Consider the following 25,079-nt stretch of genomic DNA (forward strand, 5'->3'; position numbering starts at 1 on the left):
TTTTTTCTTTTAATTTTTTCAAAAACTTCTCTTATTCAACTATGTATCTCTATCTTACTCACAAAGACTTACTATATTTATGTGCTCTTTCTTATACATTCATAACAATTGAATGTGAATATCTAAATATAAAGGTGTACTTTAGCTTTCTACATATTTTTTTCTCTATGATAGTCAATCCAAATAGTGGTATTTTAAATGTTTTTTTTATAATTTTTTTTATTTTATTGACGACATATAGTCTTGCACTCAGGGCATGCCTAGATCTGAATTAGAGAATAATTGAGTATTATAAGAGGAAAATGTCAAAAAGGAACACTCCAGCAAGACGATCTTTGTGAAGGCGATGATGATTGAGCTGGAGACGTCTCTCCCTTCTAGCATTCATTACGGTATTGTTTGTTTTTTCTGAGGTAATATGTCTACAGTCTGCAGACCATATCTGCAGAAATCTGTAGAAGAAGAAATGGACCAAACCTCTCTAGTCTGCAAGAAAAAGACTGTTTGTTTTTTAACGCTTATAGATTGCTAAAATAATTAGTGATGGTGTACGAACTGTTCTAGTGGATGGTGGTGGTGAATGGTGATAGTGGTAGTGGACGGTGGTGGTAGACGATGGTGGTGGTCATCGGTGGTGGCGGTAGACGGTGGTGGTGGTGGTAGTGGCAGATGGTGGTGGCCTATGGTGGGTGGTAGTGAATGAACTCCGATCGAACTTCGTTTCTTTGCATCTTCATATTTACATGTCCCATCTCCAAGCTCCCGTGGATTAAGGAATTCTCAACTGGTTACACCCTTTGTAGACACCTTGTTTAGCTCTGGCTAAACCCACATTTTATATATATAAAAGAGAAGTTTGGTGCCGCTAGGTATTGTATGTATATATATATATATATATATAGAGAAGTTTGGTACCGCTAACCAAGTGGTGGCACCAAACTTGTTCATACCATTTAGATTTTCTTTTTTAGTATTGGTAGCATAACGAACAAAACAAGAACCGATCTAAAGTCAATTTATACGTAACGAAAACAGACTGAATACGTGTAAACTCACTACATCAACGTTCGGGGTTGACACTGCTAGGGTTTTGATGCCATTTGTTTTTTTTAGTTCCGGTACCATAATGAACGTAACGAAAATCGACCGGAAGCCAATTTTCTTTTTTATTTTTTGTTTTAGTTCCGGTGCATAACGAACGAGAAAGGGACCGACCGTATTCGTGTAAAGTCACTGCCTTTTGTTTTAGTTCCACTACCACCATAACGAAACCGACCAACCGCCATTTTTGTTTTAGTTCTAGTATCGTAAGAAACCGACTAACTTCACATCGACTTATCATCTCAACGCTCGAGACCGACAACGCTTGAGTTTTATCACCATCCAGATTTTACCGACCTGCTCGGCGCAACGCACCAGGTAAATTCAGTAACACCCCGCTACCGCAGCGGAAACGTAAACGGGATGCGACAGACACCTCTGATATCAACCACATTGTTTATAAAGAAAAATGAATGCATTAATATACTTCAAAATTACATTATCTCATCTTTCATTACCGTCTAGGTGATACACACATCATACAATACGATTCATAATTCTATCTGTTATAATGTATCCTGACATCCCGCACACAAATCTTACACACATCAAGCACTTAGCACGTAAGCAATCACTTCATCTAAATTGTACCTGAAAAGCATGTGAGAAAACGGGTCAACTACGAATAGTTGGTGAGTTTCACAATTTTAGTAAACCATGATAAATCCATATCATAATATAATATTATCTGGGGACACTGTTAACCCAGTACTGTACTCACTCCGGGGGCAATGTTAACCCGGAAACACTTCTAGGAACCCCTGGGGACACTGGTAACCCAGTACTGTACTCCCTCCGGGGGCAATGTTAACCCGGAAACACTTCCAAAGACATCTGGGGACACTGTTAACCCAGTCCTGTACCCATTCCGTACGATTCCCGTACAATCAAATATTTATAAACACACGCAAGTCCATGCGTTCAGTATGTACTTAAACATTTTAATAGAAACATGCTTCCGCCCCGGGAAAATATTTGAAAACAATTCAGAAAAAGGGGCTCGTGAAACTCACCTTAGCACATGCAAGCAGGTAACAACAATCATTATCAATTAACGCGTCCAATCTGTAATATGATCCCTAAGATCGTTATTATACACTTATTGTTTATATAATCTTTTAACCGTATCGACTGGTACATCTGGGGACACTGTTAACCCAGCACTGTACCCGTTCTGGGGGCAAGGTTAACCCAGAAACACTTCTCCGGACTCAGATTGTGATGTCGTTTAGAGTTCCATGGTCACAACTACTATTAGTCGTTTTTCTCGTTTTGCGTGCCTAGCACGGTTATCCGTTTTTATGTTTCAAAAATGAGTTTGGTCACACACGACCCGAAAATAGTGGTTGACTGATAATTTAATTAAAGATGTGAAATTATAGCTCGGTTTAGACCTCCCGATTGGCCTCGGGACCCGTTTCCGTCTTTGGCGTACCGGAAACTGTTAAAATAGGTTAAAATTACTCAAATCATCCGAATTATTTTCGGATGATTTATTTTTACTTGTCTAACTCATTTATATGAAAATAGTTCATTTTTAGGGTTTTTATACACCAGTCAGCTCGCTTAAGCGAACTTCACCGGTTTACGCGTTTTAACTTTAAAAGTTTGATAATTAGCACAAATAATTATCCGTTTACTCTCGGATCTTGAAATTTTGCACAAATCACTTTTTAACAGTGGGGAATTTTATAAAAATATTTCCAGAATTAATTCTTATATTTAAAATTTATTTATCTATTTTTAAACACCATTTAAACACTAAATATGTCGTAAATACCAAACGATCTTAGAAAAATCCCAAATTTTTCCTGGATGTCCCCTGCCATCCACATAGTCCCCTGTAATTTTTCCAGAACCAAAATCTTCTTTTACATGCCATTTCTACTAAAACCGAGCTAGAACACCCTAGAACTCGTTTAACCGAAAAGCCTACTTAGACTTCTCCAACTGAACTCAAATTTTGTGTGTGACTTATACATGATATAAAAAGCTTATCTGCAATTTTCCAGAATTTTTCATGATATTTAACTATTTTTCACCATTTTTGGCCAAAACCGAGCATTAAATTCACCAAATATTCATCCTATATCCAAAAATTACCAAAAATTCACAGAACTCATATTTTCATGTGTTTAACACCTCTGTAAAATTTCATGACCTAACTCTAAACGACCAACAATCTGTCCAAAAACACATACACCGACATAAACCGAATATACCTTTCGTTTTCCGCCACTACAAGCTACAAACTCGTCTTTCCGCCTTATCTACCACTAAACACAGAGCCTACAAACAACATACCACAATACCAAGCAAGTTACACTCACGATCAAGCCATTTCTTTCATGGTTTCGGTTATGATTCAAAAACAAAGATTTAAACCGTAAAAATTCGTTTTTGGTTCGTTTAACTCCTTTCTTGGACCAAGATCCCTTGTATAACCCGTATACATCACTTGATCACGCAAGAATCAGTTTTCATCTTTGAAACCTCAATTTTTTGCAAACAAACTCAAGAAACGAAGATGAACACGTGATTAACTCGATTCCTTACCTTGTTTTCTTGCTACAAACTCTCGGTTTTTGATAATCAAGTGGAGAGGATTCATGGATTGTTGAGTGTGTTTGTAAAAAAAAGAAATGGAAAGGGTTTACACCCCTATGTATTCCGATCGGTTTAGATGAGGGGTGGGGTGGGACCCACTTCTTCATTCTAGGCCACATGTTTGGATTTCGGATATCCGGATAATGTTTTGGATAATCTGGTTCAGTTCGTTTTTCGTTTAAATGTTTAAGTCGGCTTAAAACGAGGCTAAAACGGTCTTTTTCGTCTTAAAAATGAAATTTATATAAAACCGATTTAAAAACTTAAACCATGACATTTATTAACTTAAAACGTCATATTATTAGTTATTACGCATCTTTTTCGGCTTGATCGATCGTCTCTTGCTCGGTTTGGTATTAAAGGTTTCGTTTAACGTACCGACGTACTATTAAATCGAAATCCTTTTTCTGTGCTTTAATCCACTTATCCCGAAGCTTTAATACTTCGTAACATCACTAAATATCATATATCTCGTCTATAATTGAACCCTCGATTCATTCGGGTTTCAATAACTATCGATCGTTTGATCGCATATTCAATACGGTGAATTATATATTCACGTACAATCAATACAATGAACCATGTATTCTCGTATAATTACCATGGTAACTCATGTACCCGACATTACATATGACGTAACTAACGTCTATCGGTTAGGGTATACCTGGTTTCGTCGGAATCGTTACATTCTCCCCCCGTTAAGAAATTTCGTCCTCGAAATTTTACACGCCCTCTATCTCCCTTCGAGAGAAAGGTGGAGGTTTTTCCTTCAGAATTCACCCTCGCGTTACCATGTATAATCTGGTCCTCGCTGTGAATTCCGCTTAATCTTAATTAATAAAGCTTGGTATGTCCAAACTGTTTAGTTTTCCCGTCTACTATCTCTACGGAATTAGTTATGATATCAATCATGTCTTCTATGAGTACCTCTATTACTAGTACTTTCGTTGCCTCATCGCTTAGACACTTTTCAATCCGTATACATGACAAAATATCCTCTATAGTACTTAGCCCCTAGAGTACTTTAATCGATAAACTAAATGACCAACCATGGAGATAGTTCTCGTCCAATTTATTAAGAAGCTATTTTCGGTTTTGCCAAACCTCATATCACCTCTCTCTAAGGTGATGCCTTAAAATGCCTTGTCACCTCTATTCAGGGACAATGGTTTCCTTTGAACGTTGGCATAAACCCTTTGCCAATCACGCGCTGCTTTCAACTTGTCTTAAATATTATAAATCCGATTGGTTGTTTCTCGAATCAATTTAAATTTTATGGCTTGATTGACGCCCATTTTCAATTTAACAAATTGGTGATAATTACTTCACCCGTAAAAAGCTTCAAGCTCTCGATGCTTCCTTCCCCGCCTTCCAATAATGGAAGTAGGATGACTATTTTGATCTGAGATAATTGAAAATGGCACTCCACGACGAGATACCATTTCACCATCAGGAATTTGGGCAAGAATTCATTGTAATTTATTCCCACTATCATTGGCGAATTTTCTGTCGTTGTGGCGTTCCCTAGGGTTTTCGGTGTGCAGCCTTATCTCTTGCATAACTCAATATTCTCCAACACACGTAACCATATCTTTCTCCAAACTCGACCATTAATAAAAATCCTTTCAGATATCCGTATCATCAATAGTCAAATCCGATCCCGGATGTATGGATTATTTCGATCTATGCGCTTCGTCAATGATTAATTCACGAAAGTCATGGAGGGTCGGGATCCTAACCCGATTTTTGAAGTAGAGAATTTAGTCCACGCGCTGTTCGAAATTCTCCTCATTGCCGTAAGATTCCTTCTTTTCCAATTGTTCCTCTTTCAACGCCTCACGTTGAGCGACTCGAATCAGGTTCGAAGGTTCGACTGGACTATCATCCCCAGCACTCGCACTCGCAATGGCTTAACCCGATCTTTCTTACTCAATGCCAGGGTGATAACGGATGTCACAGTCATAATCGCTTAACAACTCGACCCATCTTCGTTGCCTCATATTCAGTTCCTTCTGATCAAATATGTGCTGCAAACTTTTATGATCGGTGAAGATGGTGCACTTCGTATCGTAGAGGCAATGTCTCCACATTTTAAGTGCGTAGATAACCGCTCCCAGTTCACGTCGTGAGTAGTGTAATTTTACTCGTGTACTTTTAACTGTCGGGAAGCATAGGCTATAACCTTAATATACTGCGTCAACACGCATCCTAACCCTTTACGCTATGCGTCACAATACGCGACAAAACCATCGTCTCCATCGGGGAGACTTAAAATCGTCGCTTGGCACAATTTTAATGGTTTCTATCTTATTTTGATCTTTGTGAAATCTTTGTTGCTTTACAACATGACCAAGGGATTATGCCTTCTTTATTCAAAATCACATTTTGAAAACTTCGCGTATAGCTCTTCTTGCTTTAACACTTCCACAATTTTCCTTAATCGTCGTTCGTGCTCTTCTTTACGTTGCGAATATATCAAAATATCATCAATGAATGCTATGACAAATTTGTCAAAGTAAGGTTTACAGACTCGATTCATGAGTTCCATGAATACTGCCTGCGTATTTGTTAACCCGAACGGCATGGATAAGAATTCATAATGGCCGTAGCGAGTCCGCAACGCTGTTGCTGCAACGTCCTCCTCTTGGATTTTTCATTTGGTGATAACTATATATAAGATCAATTTTCTAAAGATAAATCGCCCTTTGCAGTTGGTTAAACAGATCATTTACTTCGAAGAAGTGAATACCTATTCTTGATCGTCACTTTATTCAATTCTCCCTAATCAACACATATCCTAACACTTCCGTCCTTCATTTCCCAATTAAAACTGGTGCACCCCATGGTGACTAACTAGGTCGTATAAAATCTTATCCAACAATTCTTGTAACTGATTGGATAATTCTTGCATCTCGGACGGTGCAAGTCGGTAGGGTGCTTTAGCAACAGGGCCAGCTTGAGACATTAAATCGATTCTGAATTCGACCTGTCGGGTTGGCGGTAATCCAGGAAGTTCTTCTGGGAAAACTTGTGGAAATTTGCGTACCACCGGGATATCTTCTATATGTTTTCTTTTAAATACTTTGGCAATCACGTTTGTTAAATACACCACGTCTTCTTGTCGTAAATATTATAACATCTCAAGATGAGATTAGAGTGGCAACATAATACCGTACACTTTTCTCTGTATTTAATCGCTTCATCGTCCGAAAGAGAGCTTCTAATCATCTTCTTTTCATATTTGATTTCTGCTTCATGTTGAGTTAGCCAATCCATGCTAACTATTACGTCAAAACTTCTTTGCTTTACTGGTCGTAGGTCAATAAGGAAAGGTTAATCGTTCAGAATAATAGGACAATTCCGTACAATTTAGTTAACCATTAGGGATTTACCGTTAGCGATTCTACAGTATAGGGTTCTATAGTTTCACTTAATCGGTATCTTTCCAAATGATAGGAGGTTAACGGGAACTAACTTCTATCGACGACCGTAAAAATTATCACTGAAGTCTATTGATTTAAAACTACCACATACTTAACACCACCTTTGGATCATGACGTGCTTTATTCAAATTACTCACAAAAGCACGGCTCTTTGCTTGATTAGAGGTTAATGCTTGTCATGAGGTTCGTCTTCCAACGACACCTTGGTTCAACTTTGGGCAATTTCTTTTGAAACGTTCTGTACTGCCACATTCATAGCAAGTACAACTGTTTGGCATAATTTGGTTTCTTTGGATAGATTGTTATTGAAGTTGTTGGGTTCGGAGTGGTTGTACACGAATGGGTTGGGGTTGCCGGTTCACATGGCTTCAATTGGTTCTACAATTGGGGCATTACGCCCATCTTTACCACACCTGTGGCCTACTATCACTCGACATTCTTCTTCCTACCGATAACCATATTTTCCACATTTAGGGAAGGACCCTTCATGCGGTTCATGTTTTCAAACCAGAACTAGTCTTAGTATAATTCTGGGTTGTAGGACATGCCTACTTATTCACAAGTCTATCTTGCACTATACCTTTATCATTTCTCCTCTTTAATACTCGACGTCTCTCCTAACGTCCTTCCAGTCCGCTTCCCATAGAGTCAAATATATCAATGCTGACTGGTGACACAACCCTTCCAAAGGTTATATATTTTACAGGATTGACTATACTCCTTATCGATGGAGTTAGTCCCCAATATTGCGCTCACTTCGCTTAGTTTCAGGAGTAATTAGCCATGTTACCAGACATGACAATTCCTTCAAACGATTAGCGTTTTCTAAGTGATCAGCATACAACATTTCTATCTTCCATAGTTCAGTTTCCAACCTCTGAACTTAATTACTCGAATAAAAGTGCTCTAGCACAAGAATTTTAAATTCCGACCACATCATCTGAGCAAAAATTTTCTAACTATTATTTTGTACCATCGTGTTCCATCACGATACAACATAATCTACCAACATATCTGTAGCATACTTCACTACACAATGTTCTAGACTCTTACCAATATCCTTAACCATCTCGATCTTTTCTATCCACTCGCTAATCCATTCCTCCCTTTACCATCAGTCAACTATTAATAATTTCCTTAACACAACCAACAAACATACCCCTCATACCGGATCTAATTCATTACGACTACTATTCATGTTTAGTTTATAACTAATACTTGTAGTCATAATAGCATTCGGTGGGACATTATCACTCTTAGTAATACCACTAAGAATTGAAATATTCATAATCATGTGATTGCTCGATCTATAATCCTGCGATCACATTTGCATCAACACTAGCAGTGATCTGTGATACAACATTCGGTATCATCATCTGCTATCCTTGAGCAATCAACTGAATCATATCAATCTCCATCATTGGAGTTACTCTTTTTATGTCAATCTGCCGTACTCATCCCGTACGCAGTAATCAATACTAATCTCACCATGTAACTCGTTACCAGCCCAATCATAACAACAGATACACATACACACCAAATATTATCATATGTATTACACATACCGGCATCTAGTATATATGTCCCACAAATATAATAACATATGGGCTTAACCTGACGTCGGTTAACGTCTAAATGTGGTTCATAACCCTTGTCACCATCTGACATATAGATCTTTTTCAACAAAAATCAATGTTTAATATTCATGATTTCAATATCCTTCTGCATGTCATCATAACCGATACATGCACACCGTGAGCACCAAATGATTACCTACCACGGAGTTATAATATCCGTGTTTATTCGTATATCCGGCATACACAGTATACCACCTACGAACGAACAACCAACTATGCTATAATGATTCCAACACTTCTTTGTGTATGGGTAATCATTCTATTCGAGTATACATGGGTATAGGCATCTAACGGATGTAAAGTTAACATAGGGAGTTGCAAGGTTCAAGGTAATCGCGCTACATGGGTTGCCTTCAAATATTATTAATTACTATTATGGGAAACTCTATCACTTGCTCAGCCAATGTCCTCAGGCGTTCTAGGTTTGCTAAAATCAGTAATTCTCGATCTGGAGGTGGTATGTCTTATATGTTGGAGAGTGAGCAATACATATATATATATTTCTATATATTATTTTTATCAGCTCATTTATTATCCATTTTATTATTATTATTTTATTTTTATTTTAATGGAACAAGGATGGGTTCAGGTACAGGTCCGTCCGTACGTGAGGGTCGACGGTTCAGGTGAACATCTGGGGTTATTAGAATATACGGTACCGGTATTGGTAGGGTAGGGGATTTATCAATTTCAGTTGGGAGGGATGGTTACTAGATATTTCTGGTTAATGTCAAACGGGAGATCTAACTTGGTACTATCATAACTATGGCCCAATAAGTCAGACTTATCATCAACCGATGCTCTAGGAATTTCAGCATCCTCGGTACTTTTTATTATTTCCTTCCCCGGTTCCTTATCCGGGTCCCATTTCTCAATACATGTACCCACAAGATATGTACATATATATATACACACATTAGCACGTATAAATAATATTATATACTTTACACATATGTTGCAATTTTTACCTATTAACGTACCCCGTGACTTCCCCTGAATTCCCTCGTGCGGACAAGTCTGTTATTATGTTCCGGACCATAATAACTCACTTGTCCATCCAAGTTTATCCAGCTCTCGTCACTATATATTATTAGTTGATATTCAGATCCTATAATACTTGAGCTACTGGTTATATTTTAGGTATCTTTTAAAGACATCCTAATTCTTTTATAACCAATGGCTCTGATACCAAGTTCTGTAACACCCCGCAACCGCAGCGGAAATGTAAACGGGATGCGACAGACACCTCTGATATCAACCACATTGTTTATAAAGAAAAATGAATGCATTAATATACTTCAAAATTACATTATCTCATCTTTCATTATCGTCTAGGTGATACACACATCATACAATACGATTCATAATTCTATCTGTTATAATGTATCCTGACATCCCGCACACAAATCTTACACACATCAAGCACTTAGCTCGTAAGCAATCACTTCATCTAAATTGTACCTGAAAAGCATGTGAGAAAACGGGTCAACTACGAATAGTTGGTGAGTTTCACAATTTTAGTAAACCATGATAAATCCATATCATAATATAATATTATCTGGGGACACTGTTAACCCAGTACTGTACTCACTCCGGGGGCAATGTTAACCCGGAAACACTTCTAGGAACCCCTGGGGACACTGTTAACCCAGTACTGTACTCCCTCCGGGGGCAATGTTAACCCGGAAACACTTCCAAAGACATCTGGGGACACTGTTAACCCAGTCCTGTACCCATTCCGTACGATTCCCGTACAATCAAATATTTATAAACACACGCAAGTCCATGCGTTCAGTATGTACTTAAACATTTTAATAGAAACATGCTTCCGCCCCGGGAAAATATTTGAAAACAATTCAGAAAAAGGGGCTCGTGAAACTCACCTTAGCACATGCTAGCAGGTAACAACAATCATTATCAATTAACGCGTCCAATCTGTAATATGATCCCTAAGATCGTTATTATACACTTATTGTTTATATAATCTTTTAACCGTATCGACTGGTACATCTGGGGACACTGTTAACCCAGCACTGTACCCGTTCTGGGGGCAAGGTTAACCCAGAAACACTTCTCCGGACTCAGATTGTGATGTCGTTTAGAGTTCCATGGTCACAACTACTATTAGTCATTTTTCTCGTTTTGCGTGCCTAGCACGGTTATCCGTTTTTATGTTTCAAAAATGAGTTTGGTCACACACGACCCGAAAATAGTGGTTGACTGATAATTAATTAAAGATGTGAAATTATAGCTCGGTTTAGACCTCCCGATTGGCCTCGGGACCCGTTTCCGTCTTTGGCGTACCGGAAACTGTTAAAATAGGTTAAAATTACTCAAATCATCCGAATTATTTTCGGATGATTTATTTTTACTTGTCTAACTCATTTATATGAAAATAGTTCATTTTTAGGGTTTTTATACACCAGTCAGCTCGCTTAAGCGAACTTCACCGGTTTACGCGTTTTAACTTTAAAAGTTTGATAATTAGCACAAATAATTATCCGTTTACTCTCGGATCTTGAAATTTTGCACAAATCACTTTTTAACAGTGAGGAATTTTATAAAAATATTTCCAGAATTAATTCTTATATTTAAAATTTATTTATCTATTTTTAAACACCATTTAAACACTAAATATGTCGTAAATACCAAACGATCTTAGAAAAATCCCAAATTTTTCCTGGATGTCCTCTGCCATCCACATAGTCCCCTGTAATTTTTCCAGAACCAAAATCTTCTTTTACATGCCATTTCTACTAAAACCGAGCTAGAACACCCTAGAACTCGTTTAACCGAAAAGCCTACTTAGACTTCTCCAACTGAACTCAAATTTTTTGTGTGACTTATACATGATATAAAAAGCTTATCTGCAATTTTCCAGAATTTTTCATGATATTTAACTATTTTTCACCATTTTTGGCCAAAACCGAGCATTAAATTCACCAAATATTCATCCTTTATCCAAAAATTACCAAAATTTAACAGAACTCATATTTTCATGTGTTTAACACCTCTGTAAAATTTCATGACCTAACTCTAAACGACCAACAATCTGTCCAAAAACACATACACCGACATAAACCGAATATACCTTTCGTTTTCCGCCACTACAAGCTACAAACTCGTCTTTCCGTCTTATCTACCACTAAACACAGAGCCTACAAACAACATACCACAATACCAAGCAAGTTACACTCACGATCAAGCCATTTCTTTCATGGTTTCGGTTATGATTCAAAAACAAAGATTTAAACCGTAAAAATTCGTTTTTGGTTCGTTTAACTCCTTTCTTGGACCAAGATCCCTTGTATAACCCGTATACATCACTTGATCACGCAAGAATCAGTTTTCATCTTTGAAACCTCATTTTTTTGCAAACAAACTCAAGAAACGAAGATGAACACGTGATTAACTCGATTCCTTACCTTGTTTTCTTGCTACAAACTCTCGGGTTTTGATCATCAAGTGGAGAGGATTCATGGATTGTTGAGTGTGTTTGTAAAAAAAAGAAATGGAAAGGGTTTACACCCCTATGTATTCCGATCGGTTTAGATGAGGGGTGGGGTGGGACCCACTTCATCATTCTAGGCCACATGTTTGGATTTCGGATATCCGGATAATGTTTTGGATAATCTGGTTCAGTTCGTTTTTCGTTTAAATGTTTAAGTCGGCTTAAAACGAGGCTAAAACGGTCTTTTTCGTCTTAAAAATGAAATTTATATAAAACCGATTTAAAAACTTAAACCATGACATTTATTAACTTAAAACGTCATATTATTAGTTATTACGCATCTTTTTCGGCTTGATCGATCGTCTCTTGCTCGGTTTGGTATTAAAGGTTTCGTTTAACGTACCGACGTACTATTAAATCGAAATCCTTTTTCTGTGCTTTAATCCACTTATCCCGAAGCTTTAATACTTCGTAACATCACTAAATATCATATATCTCGTCTATAATTGAACCCTCGATTCATTCGGGTTTCAATAACTATCGATCGTTTGATCGCATATTCAATACGGTGAATTATATATTCACGTACAATCAATACAATGAACCATGTATTCTCGTATAATTACCATGGTAACTCATGTACCCTACATTACATATGACGTAACTAACGTCTATCGGTTAGGGTATACCTGGTTTTGTCGGAATCGTTACAAATTCCTAGTTATATATATATATAATGTTTAGCCGTAAATACTCTATCATGACTTAATAAGAATGATACAATTATAAAACATGTTTGTAATAGGACATATAAAGGGGATGTTTGGCAAAACTAGCTGGTAGCTGTTAGCTGAAGTCTGGAAGCTGATGGCTGGAAGCTGTTAGCTGTAGCTTTTTAAATATTTTTAGGTGTTTGGCAGAGTAGCAGAAGCTTTTAATAAAACTAGTTTGGTGCCGCATGGTGCGGCGGATGGGTGCGCAACCTAACATCAACCGCATAATCAGTGTCGGTACATAATTCACCTGATGACAGTGCATACATAACCCGAATATAGACGTGTAATTTATGTAAAGGCCGTAAGCGTCTAACTGATGTCAAAAATCAAGAAACAAATCTGAAATATACAGTAATTTCAAATAGATAATTTTTTAAATCAACCTATTTTGATCTGAATCCCTTTCTGAACATGCACTGTTCTAATTTTGAAACATCATCTGCCCTGACCCCTTTCGACTCAAAAGCGTACCGACACAAAACGAACTAATTTAACCCTTTTTGTATCGACTCGTTCTGACCCTAATTTGGTCTTACACATGATTCGAGCTCACCTGTCTCGACTTGTTACCGATCATAACCGATAATTACGTAGTATGTTATTAACAATATCATGCTCAAATTAAAGAGAATAAAACGCTCGTTTTTATGATGTAATTTGTTTAAAAAATTATTAACATGTGAAAAAGTTACGGCCCCTAAAAAAGTCATGGGGGTAGTTAGTTTTGAATAAGGGTTAAATGTGTAACTATTATATAAACTAACAAAAGCTGATAGAAGTTTAAGTACCAAACTTGTAAATTTAAATGTAAAAGCTTGTAGCTAGCTTTTTCTCAAACGCTAGTAATAGTAGCGTTCAAATATTATGTAAACTAACAAAATTCGATGGCATGTTTATTTTGACTGGATTGTGCGTCAAAGAAAGTTTGTACTTGCAACCATACGCTCAGTCCATGGTGTGGGCATCTTCTCAGAAGACTTTTTGTATCTCTCTCATGCTGCGTGTAACGACTCATCATCATTGGTTCGGAATCCGGTAATGCTGGCTCGGTATTTGGCAGTTTTATCAGGCGGAAAGTATTTGAGGAGAAACTGTTCAACCACCTGGTCCCAGTTGGTGATGGAACCAAAAGGAAGGGATTCTATCCATTCTAAGGCTTGACCCCTTAGAGAGAAAGGAAAGAGTTTGAGTTTGATCCGATCTTCTAAACAGTTTTGAATTTTAAAGGTTCCGCAGATTCGTAAGAATCGAGATATATGAGAAAGAGGGTCTTCGTCGAGGAGACCATGAAATTGAACTGAATTTTCCTCCATATGAGTGGTGCTTGATTTGATTTCTAAATGTTCGGTGATATCGGGTGGAACCACTCCAGTGCCATAGCCTTCGAGAGTTGGCTTGGCATACTAGCTCATGTTTGGTTCGTTGTTTTATGCTTCCATCATTTATTCGGTTTGATTTCTTCCTGATGTGGTGGCGTCTACTGACTCGTCTTTGATTGTTTCGGTGGTTTCTGCAGTCCGTTTATGCGTTCGTCGACGAAAGAGTCGTTCCGGTTCAGAAATTGGAGAAACAAGCTCAAGACCGAATATAGAGGACATGCATGGGGGTTAAATCAAATTTAAACTATCTAAGACTAAAGGTTAGTTAAAGTTAAGCTAAAAGTTAGGCTAAGCTATTTTAAAACTAAACTAAGGTATAAGTTAATTAAGCTAAAATAAAGGTTAGGCTAGCCTTAAAATTAATTCTAATATAATTATAAGTAAAAATAAAATAAAATAAAAGTTAAAAATTTGTACAATTATAAACAATGATTAAATTAAAACTTGGATCGTTCTTAGAAATATACCGTGTCCCCGGCAACGGTGCTAAAAACTTGATGTGTGCTGCGCGTGCTTGTAAAATATATTGATGGATTGGGTTTTAGCTTTTGCACAAGATCGTGTTTTAAATTTTTAAAAGTGATTTTTACTAAGACTAAACACACACAAAATAGGTAAGTGTACCTGTCGTATATGTAAAATAGTATTGGTAAGAACCAAGTATCGATCCGTGGACACAAATGTTTCCAATAGTGAATCTTCGTTTTAATGTAATCGGAGAGTTTCAATCATTTTTGGGTTGATTTTTGAACTTTTTATAAAATATAAATACTTATATATAATATATATAAGTTACTTATATATAATATATAGGTGACAAGAAGAGAAATTCTAAAAGAGTAATTTAGTTATATAAAGGTTACCATCTAAGATCAAGAATCCACTATATTCTTCCTTGATAATTATTAAATAAACATGTGATAAACTTGTCCTAATAATATATGATAGAATAATCCCTCATTTCTAAGTGAACATATTCTATGACATAAAAGAAAGTAGCATGCGTATTTTCAAGTCCATCATATGCTTAATATCATGCTACCACGAGAATGTCAATTTAAGTAGACAAGCAGTTTGGTAAAGTAAAACGATTAGGATTGACTTCGATTTCTCAAATACCAATCCTAACAACTTCGAGTGGTTGTAGTCAACTCACACAACCTCCCATGGTTGATTAGATTAGGTTATAATTACACATTCCATTAACATATTTCTTTAACTAGTATGATAACCTAAGCAATCGTGTTAACAATGTTATTTTAGAATTATCAAAACTAGATAAATAGATCATAACCTATATCTCATCATTTCTAAGTACAACACAAGGATCCATGTTCTATCTTAGATAAGTTACAGTTTTTAAAAATTTTTAGATGCTAAAAATATGTATAATTGTATGTACATTAATTTCCCATAACATCAATTTTAGAGAATGGTTTTCTAAATAATATATTATTGTATATGTATTTACATGTATTGACAACATATGTTGGAATTGGAATTGGAATTGGAATTGGAATTGATCCATCCAGACACGCCATAGTCGTTTGTTTCTTTCACCCTCTCCAAGATTGACAAAATCATCAAAGAAGAAGAAGATGCAGCAGCAATGTCCAGCAGGTAATTCCTTGTGTTACAACAGCAGCAGCCTGTAATCCCGGGTACTTGTTGAACAGAACGAGCATGGTGTGCGAGCCGTTGAGCATCTCCGGTCAGTTCTCTGTTGGGTCCGGTGTGGACTACTCAATCAACATCCCAGCGAACATCTTCGCCTTCGACACCATCAAGAAGTTCACCCAGTCCCAGGCTGTGTTTCTTGAAGCCACGCTCGTGCTGCTTGCCACCTGGCTCCTCTTCTGCTTTCTTTTCCACCAGACATTGGCTCGTAGGTTACCTAATTCATGTTACTTTGTGATTCTTTAACACAGAGAACATCATCATTATTCTAATTGTAGGATGATCAAATGCTTGTCAAGAAACGAACTCGGTGGAGCCTTTTCTATTGCCAGTTGGATTCTTTTTATCGGTTTGTTTGCTGCGTAAGTAACTAATTTCATTTTACTTTTACTTTTCTTTTCTTATAACCAGTCATCATTATTACAAATGCATCACCACAGGTTACTTTACCAAGTTATATCCATGAGAACCATTGAAATACACAGTGTCATCGCAACAAACGCACCCGATTTAGCATCGTTCCACAACGACATGGACCACCATCTCCACCATGACATGTTCCAACCTTAACGGACCCCTTACTTTAATAACAACCGCAAACCCCGCTTTTATCGACTCCCGAACCCAGCCACTTTCCACATTTCTCAACTTCTCATGCCTAAACACCACAAACGGGCCCACCATAACGCTTAAATGTAACGACTGCCAGCTCGTTAGCGACAACATATACATTTCATGGCAGTTTGCTGACATCCCAAACGTGCCAGCTCTCGCTCTCGGGTTTGACTTTAAGTTGACTGCCAGAGACCGCCGCCACAAGAAACATATGAGTCATGTTAGTGGCTCGTTAAAGAATGGAAGTACGAATACTGCAAAGTTTGTTACTTACAGAGGAAGAGATCCGAATATTCTGCAATTTAATTTGTTTCCGAGAATATACCGGAATAAACATGATCTTAGACTTATACAACCTTTGTTTCATGATTTTGTTCCGGGTTCATCTTTTAGTGATGCGAGTCAGCTTCGGGCCTCTCTAGAAGGTTCTAGTGATGGGTATGTCAATACAACGCTTCATATTAATTTCCTTTCGTCTTACATTGTGCAAATTGATAATCAGAGCACTCTCGGGCCCGGTGAGTCATTTGTTGTAATTACATTTGTTTTTTCATAGATACCTTAAGTGTGTGCATAGAACCAAAAACCGAAAATTTGATTTTTGGATTCTGATCGTTCGGTTTCGGTTTTTTTGAATCAATCATTTGGGCGTGAAAAATTTTTGGGCTGAAAAAACATGACCCAAAATAAAGAATTGGGCCTGATATTTTTTTTCCTTTTTTAAATGATTAATTAATTATTACACATTTGGATTTGAAACTATTGGACCACACCATTTATTAACGTCTTACAAAAGTTTGCTTCGGTTTTTGGTTGATTGCAAAACCAAACCCAAACTAAAACATAAAACCAACCCATGAGTTTTATGTTGGTTTCTGTTATTTCGGTTATAACTTATTAGGGTTTACGGTTCAGATATTTTGGTTTCGTGCACACTCCTAAGTCCTAATAGATATGATGAGTTAAGCATAGTGATCTAACTCGGCTTATTATTTGAAGAAGGCAGTGGGCTTTCTTGCTGATCTTGGTGGCTTGTACTGTGTTAGTATTGGCATATTTTTCTACCTTTTGGTGCAAGTAAGTATGCGTCTTATTTCTTTTTCCTTAAATACTTGTATATACATTTCTACAAAAACAGTTATTAGCTTTCATTTTTGTCCAAAATATTCAGGATTATTATAAATAATTAGTTTTGAATTCTAGTTTTGCGAGTAAAGTTATTTAGGAGGTTGTATATGATCCTAATTATAGTTTTTTTTAATAGTTCGAATATAGATTCAAGAGATTTCGACACGAGGATGCGGTAATGAGAAGTATCAGAAACAGTCGGAAAGCCCGAGAACGGTGGAGCAAGGTATTATGATATCTTATTTAATCGTATAACATGTACGTTTAGATGGTTGGATGTAACTAACATCAATGAGTTTTTAATTATTTTACTTTGAAAGTTTGAATGATTTGTTTTATAATTGGAACTAGTTAAGGAAGTATGTAAGTTTTACATGGGGTCGTGGAATATCACCGTTTGAAGATTCAGTTTCTGTGGAAATGGAGTGCTGCAATTGTTTTGCGGTTCCTAAAGGTGGGCCAGCTTCATCCGTTAATCAAAGGAAACAAATACGAATGGATACCATTAATTTCAACAATAAAGTTACCACACCGAGTGACAAGGTAATCATTTGGCAGTCCATCATGACAAGATGAACTGTTCATTTGAGGGACATTAAGTTTGATTTTATAAAACAACTCGTCACTCAGTTTGCGTGTATTCATCTCCTTTGCAGATATTAAGGGATGTAAATTGTCAGGAAGAACAAAATGGAAACAGTATTATATGTTCATCTGATGTAGATCCACAAGTTATGGCTGCTGATGATATACCTTTTCCACCGTCATTAGGTAACTATAATGACTGAACCTAGAGTTGGCAAGATGGGCGGGTCGGTCGGGTTAATTGGGCTGAGTTGGGTTCACCCGCCCGCAACCCTTTTTGTCCGTTTGTTATTGGTGGCAATCATGGCCCATTCTTCAAATAATGGGTTGATTTGGTAACAAAAATTATGCATGTGTGTTGATTTGGGTTAGTTTATCTCAAATTATACATCGGGTCAACTTGGGTCTGCTTTGGGCCACTGTTGTAGACGGGTATGATTTTACTATTTTCCTGGTCTCAGGTCCATCCTGGTAAACCCATTTGCTCACCTCTAGGACCATCACCACTTACCAACTCATTTCAACCCATCTTCGGTACTGAAACCCATTTTTACCCATTACCATATCGATACTTTTTTTACAATGTCCTGTTTTGACCAAAGTTGTTTTGCTCACAACCCGTTTTGACCATTCACTTGAACCTGCGCAGTTTGTGAGGCTTACCGTTTATGGTTACAAAAAAAAAACAATGTTATTACAATACTTTCAACCTGTTTTGACTTATTTATATGTTGGTTTTGGTAGAAATGAAGGCAGGTTCGGAAATTAGCATTCCAGAAATCCAGAAAAGCCTTAAAGATCTGTACGAGTACAACATGTTGCTTAGAGAGAAGTTGGTTAGCACTCAAGCTACAATCCATGCTTTAACATCAAAGGCTTCAGCATCTTCATCAGACAGATAGTGTGCAATTTGTTTGTATTGTTGTGATTCATTCTAGTCAGTAGTTTTTATATGTTTCCTTTTGAAAGTAAAAGTATCTGTATCACGACGGTTTCATATATGTAAATTTGAGGCATATATAGTTAAATGCAAACACGTGAAAAATATTTGGATTGGTTTGGACTTTGACCGGACTTGGATCAGTTTCAATTGGGAAGTTATCAAAACCAATTTACAAACCGTCAGGTCGAATCGAGACCAAATTGGTTTCAGTTTAGAAGCAGGTTTCAGATCCCAAACTAGTTTCGATGGGCAACACAGACATTTGCCCGGAGGACATCATTATGGGTTGTTAAGTTGCATTGTATCATCACAGTTTTCCTATATGTATTCAAGGCAACATAGTTTATGCATAAGAATATAACAACATATTATACACAACCTGAATTTATTTATTTATAACAAATATGATGATTTCAAACAAAAAACAAAGACAAGACCAAGTGAAGGTCCACCAGATGAAACCATAGTAGAAACCACACTGTGAATTAAACACGAACCGCAACCAAACCATTCTTTAACATAGACGACCCGACCCAAAAACAGTATTCCAACCAGAAAAAAGTCTTTTTTAACATTTACATTCCTGATTCACTTCTTGTTTCTATTGAACCTCGGGAACAGGGGCGGCAGGGGGGCGGGTAACAGCCGCCAAGATATCAGCATACCCAACCAACCCAACCAACACATCATCATTCTCAGTCTCAGTCACCCACACATGAGTAGCCCGATGCGACAACATCTGAGCCATAACCGCAGCCAACGAGCTAGTCGTCTTACACGTTAAAGGCACACTCCGACCCCTATACATGCTCCTATTAACCCCAAAACTTTGACTCGAAGGATTATGATTAAAAATCCCGATACTCCTGCTACTAAACGTCCTCTGTCTAATCACCCGCCCACCACTGGCAGCACCTGCACCGTCAGCCGCCACCAAATCAGGAAGATACCGCGATGACTGATTATCTTCCACACCCGTCACAAATTGGCCTGCAGAAAGATTAGCAAGCGCCCACGCCGCAGCTAAATAATCACATTTCCATAACTTAGATGCCGAGATCTCCCCAATTATCTTGTGTTGACCGTCTGGTGTCGGGTCAACAACTGCGAATGCGCTTGGTTCGCGCGGGATCTTACGTGCAGCTTCGATTGCGGGTGATGAGGCTTCAATTGAGCGGTACTTAGGGTTTATTGCACCGAGAGATGAGATGGAGGATAGAGGAAGGGGGGCTAATGCTCCTAAACAACCGATTAAGAAACGGATAACGTCTTCGCGTGAAAGACAACAATATTTGTCCCGGATTATGGTTGCTGGTGTTGAGGATGAAGATCGGTTGATGTTGGGGATTGTGATGTGTGGATTGCTATCGATGTTTTTGAGCCATTTTCCATTGTAGAGAATTGAGAAGCGTTTGCTCATGCCTCGCCACCCGATGCTTTTAGGAACGAGAAGACGTCGCACCCCGTGCTTCATTATTTCCAATGCGTCTATTAATCTAGCATAAAAAAAAGACATGTGAATTAACGGGTCGGTAGGACAGAAATAAGATGAGTTTGGGAACGTATTTTTACACTTATTATGTAGAAAAAGATAGATGATATATTACTTTCTTTCTATGAAGTGTGACATCTACAACATTTAAATCATTGGGAGTCCCATACAAAATCTAATCTTCCTAAACTAACTACATTTTGAAATCTCAAATTGCTAATGCTAAGAACAGAAACACATGAATCAATCAATGTAAGTATACATATATGTATATGTATATTTAAGGAATGAAGGTAGGTAACCAACCAACCTACCTTGTGCCAGGATCAACTTCCTTCAACAAAGTATTATCAGGAACAAGGAATTCAGAAACCGGTGTGTTCAAGGCTTTGTCTTGATCATTCAAACAATCATCTCTAGCCAAGAAGGCAACAATATCGAGCGGATTCAAGATCCCCAGAAACCGCTGATGCCTCATTTCCGCATTCTCCTTTTGCTTCCAAACGGCTATCCCGCAGTCAGTCGATTCTCCGATGGCCCTGATGGCCGCCTCCACCGTTTCGTTCTCGGTAAACTCCACCAGCTCCGGCTTCCCCACCGTCAGATCCCCAACCACATGATACAAAAACACTGATGCCATTTGAAAATTGATCCAGTTATAAGAGGCTATGCAGAAATATTAAAAGAAGGTGGAAACGAGTGATGGGTAACTTCAAACAAGAGGAAATGAACAAGTCATGACAAGAATTGGCCATGAACAAGCAATTAGACCCATGAAATTTGTTGGCGGTGGCTTGGCACTTGGCTTTAGGGTTCTATTCTAAAGATTCATTGATTGATAAGGTTATTATAATTGATATTATTTCATGATGGGGAGAGAAGACAAGAGATGTGTGATTATTATTATTATTATTATTATTATTATTATTATTATTATTTAGTTTGGAGTGTCAGACCATAAGACTGAGGGGTGTGGGGCTTCAACGGGGGCGCTAGAGCCTCTCCACTCGCGCCCCCAGGCGCTAACACCACACCATCAGGGGCGCGAACGGGGCGCTAGCGGGGAAAAAAAGAGAGGAGTGAGCTGGTTAGCGGGAGAAGAGAGAGAGGAGCACGCCTTTTGAGGTATTTTGGACCGTTGGGAGCCGAAAAAAACAAAAAAAATATATATATTTTCTATATAATTATACTCCATTTCACCCATTTTTATACCAAAACTTCAAACCTTCACCCAAAATCAATTCATCTTCTCAACTTTTTTTAAAAAAAATGACTGGAAATTGGTACCCAAACCTTGATTCAGATTATCTTGACGACAATTTACGGTCGTCACCGCACCAATCGATGTTTTATTCGGAGCCGCAAGAATCATCCGGCTTTCAACCATCCAACACACAACCGTCTCCTAACTTTGTTGTTCCGGAGACACAAGAATCACAAGGTGAAGCTACGGGACCAAAAAGACGCGTCCACCGGAAAAAACCAGTTGCAACGGACGGGTCGGGACCGGCTTCGACTCCGAGGACGAAACGGAAAGCCACTCCGTGGTCATCGGATGAGAAGGAAGCCTTGTGTCGGGCTTGGATAGTCATTTCTGAGGATCGGCGTTGCGGTAATTGTTTTAACGTTTTTAATAAAGATTTTTAATAAAAAAGTTAAATGGAAATCTAATTTATTTATTCATTTTGCAGCCGACTACCAAAAGAGAAAGATTTTTTGGACAAAGGTTAGGGAGACGTTCTACATGCTCGTTGGGAGTATAGAGCGGAACGCCGATATGATTTCGGGTCGGTGGTCCGAAATCAGAAAATTTGTCGGCTTGTTTACTAATCTTTTCAACAGGAACAGCGGTCGTATGAGACCAAGTGGCAGTGATGATTTGGCGGTTTACAATTTCAGGTCGAAGAGTGGAAGCAGGAGTGTTTGCGGAGGTATGGGATGGTGAAGACGTGGGACGATTTAAAGTTGTGGGACAGGTTGAAAAGGTGTTCCAAGTGGGTTGAGCTGGTGGCGCCGGACTTTGATGCGGAAGTAGGGCCGAAACGGACTAAAACTAGTTCGTCTGGAGCGTATAGCACTTCAACCGGGTCGGATTGCCGCGTTGGATTCGACCTAAACATTGCGGAGGAGGAAAAGTTTTCACCACCGAGGAGGCGGCCATTGGGAAGGGACGCCAAGGGGAAAAAACCGGCTGAGGGGGAAGCCGTAAACATCGCCAATCTTGTTGAATCCCTCAATAAATTCAACAAAACCATGGAGGTGGTCTCTTATGACAAAAAGAAAAAAACTCGAATGAGAGATCTGGACTTTCTTACTAGAGACTTCAGTAACCTAAATCCGGTCGATCAAATGCTAATGGAAAAGCAAAAGGAACGTATCCGAAAGAGGTTGATCGAAGAAGACCAAGCCGAAGAATAAGAAGAATGTTTCTTTTTATTACTTTAATTTTTATTTTAATTTTAGATATTAATGTGTTTTTTTATTAATGTATGTTTTTTTAATAATTTATGAGTTTTTTTAATAATACGTTGTTTGAATATATTTATAAAAATATAAAAAAAAAAATTTCGCTGGAGCTCCTGCTGGAGCCCCTCCACACCATGGGCTTCAACGGGGCTCCAACACCCCCCTCATCCAGTTTCTCTCTCTGCCACACGTCATAATATTATTGGTTGGAGCCCCCATTAAAGGCCTCACACCCCTTAGTCTAAGGACTTGGTGGGGTGGTGGTATAACATCCAAAATTGAAATTTGCAACCAATCATACACCCTATTAAACAATTTTTATATGTGTTTTGTCTGTCTAATCTATATTAGGAAATAATGTAATCAATCATGATGATTAAGTTTTTTTTTTTTTACCATATACATTATTGATTAAATTTGTTGTTTATAGGATTGATTTAATGTGATTCTTAGACCACCTTTCTAACGCACTCGTATAGTCCATATATAGTCTACGTAGAGAGGCCTCTTGAAAAGAGGCAGAGCGTACTCTAATAGAGTTTCTTTCAGGCTGGATGCAAATGGTGTGGGCAGACAAGCTTTAGTATATGTTTTTATTCATATAAACTTGTATTATTGTTATATGCATTTATAACTTTATTATATCACATTTATTATTAAAATCATTTAAGAGAATGATAAAGGTATGGGATGGTTATTTTTTTAAAACATTAATTTGCATATATTTTTAGACTATTTCATTCCCCCTGTACATACATATTTGATTTATATTAACCATTCTACTAATAAAATATGTTTATAAAAATAAGCCTTCTATTTTGACTATCTCCTATTTGCTATATAAAACTACATTACGCAGTTTTTTAAGTTAAATATTATTGTTCTCACAATGATTTAGTCTTCTATAATTTTCCTAAGATATTAATTAGTTCATATATAATAATAATAATAATAATAATAATAATAATAACTTTTGGTTTTATTATAATACTGAATAATAAGACCATGTGTAGTGGTGGCTTTGCCACCTGCAGGGGCGGACCCACATAGGTCCGATCGGGGTCCCGGGACACCGATGTTTTTTAAAAATTACTTAGAGACGGTATATTAAATTTTGTAAGGACCCCATAAAAATTAATACTTGGAACCCATACTATTAACATTGAACTGGTACAGTGGAAAGTCCCTTGTTTTACTTGTGAGAGGTTGTAGGTTCAAGCCCCATCATACTCCTCTTTTGTTGTTTTTTTAATATCCTAGTCTTAGTTATTCAGTTAGGGTATTTGTGCTTTTTGTTAGTTTCTCTCATATAGTCATTATCACCATGCAACATATATAATGTTAACATGGATTTTGCATATTCTTTTATTATTTACCTTGTGTATGTATATTATAATTAATCATTTATTTGTGTTAGAGTTATTTTTTCATGTTTTGGTCAATTATGTAAGACCATATATATAGATTACGTTCATGTTTTTTGGGTATGAATTAAAAGTGTATGTTTAATCTAGTTTGTAATTTAGATTCTTTCTACTTACTCGTTTCCAATGACACCATAGTTCCGTGTTTTATTACGTTCCTCGCCTCGACCCGACCCGAATAACGACCGACCCGAAAAATTTTGTAAACCGAAAAAATTGGGACCCCATTGACAAAAAATCCTGGGTCCGCCACTGCTTTCAGATACTAGATGAAAAAATAAATAACAATGGACATCTTCAATGCAATTTATTTGGTATAAATCAATGATTTACTCAACAATCTTTTTTTTCAACC

The 25,079-nt window shown here is 37.5% G+C and overlaps 1 protein-coding gene and 1 pseudogene across 2 annotated transcripts; one reads left to right on the forward strand and one right to left on the reverse strand.

Annotated features, from left to right (window-relative positions):
- The first annotated feature begins 16,077 nt into the window (after positions 1–16,077).
- LOC143604914 (uncharacterized) lies at positions 16,078–19,367 on the forward strand (annotated as a pseudogene). The gene is made up of 8 exons (XR_013148383.1): positions 16,078–16,283; positions 16,350–16,433; positions 16,512–17,204; positions 17,693–17,763; positions 17,951–18,040; positions 18,166–18,357; positions 18,471–18,585; positions 19,144–19,367. The product of XR_013148383.1 is annotated as an uncharacterized LOC143604914 (transcript).
- Positions 19,368–19,871: 504 nt separating this feature from the next.
- Positions 19,872–21,573, reverse strand: LOC143604915 (CBS domain-containing protein CBSX6-like). The gene is made up of 2 exons (XM_077081244.1): positions 21,149–21,573; positions 19,872–20,838 (listed from the first exon to the last, which is right to left on the reverse strand). The coding sequence occupies exons 1-2, from the start codon at positions 21,472–21,474 to the stop codon at positions 19,944–19,946; spliced, it is 1,221 nt and encodes a 406-aa protein (XP_076937359.1). The 5' UTR covers positions 21,475–21,573; the 3' UTR covers positions 19,872–19,943.
- Positions 21,574–25,079: the final 3,506 nt, after the last annotated feature.

Source organism: Bidens hawaiensis, unplaced genomic scaffold (genome assembly GCF_021521415.1).
Source record: "Bidens hawaiensis isolate Kalapana, Puna unplaced genomic scaffold, B.hawaiensis_p1.1 tig00067329_1, whole genome shotgun sequence".
Lineage (NCBI taxonomy): Eukaryota > Viridiplantae > Streptophyta > Magnoliopsida > Asterales > Asteraceae > Bidens > Bidens hawaiensis.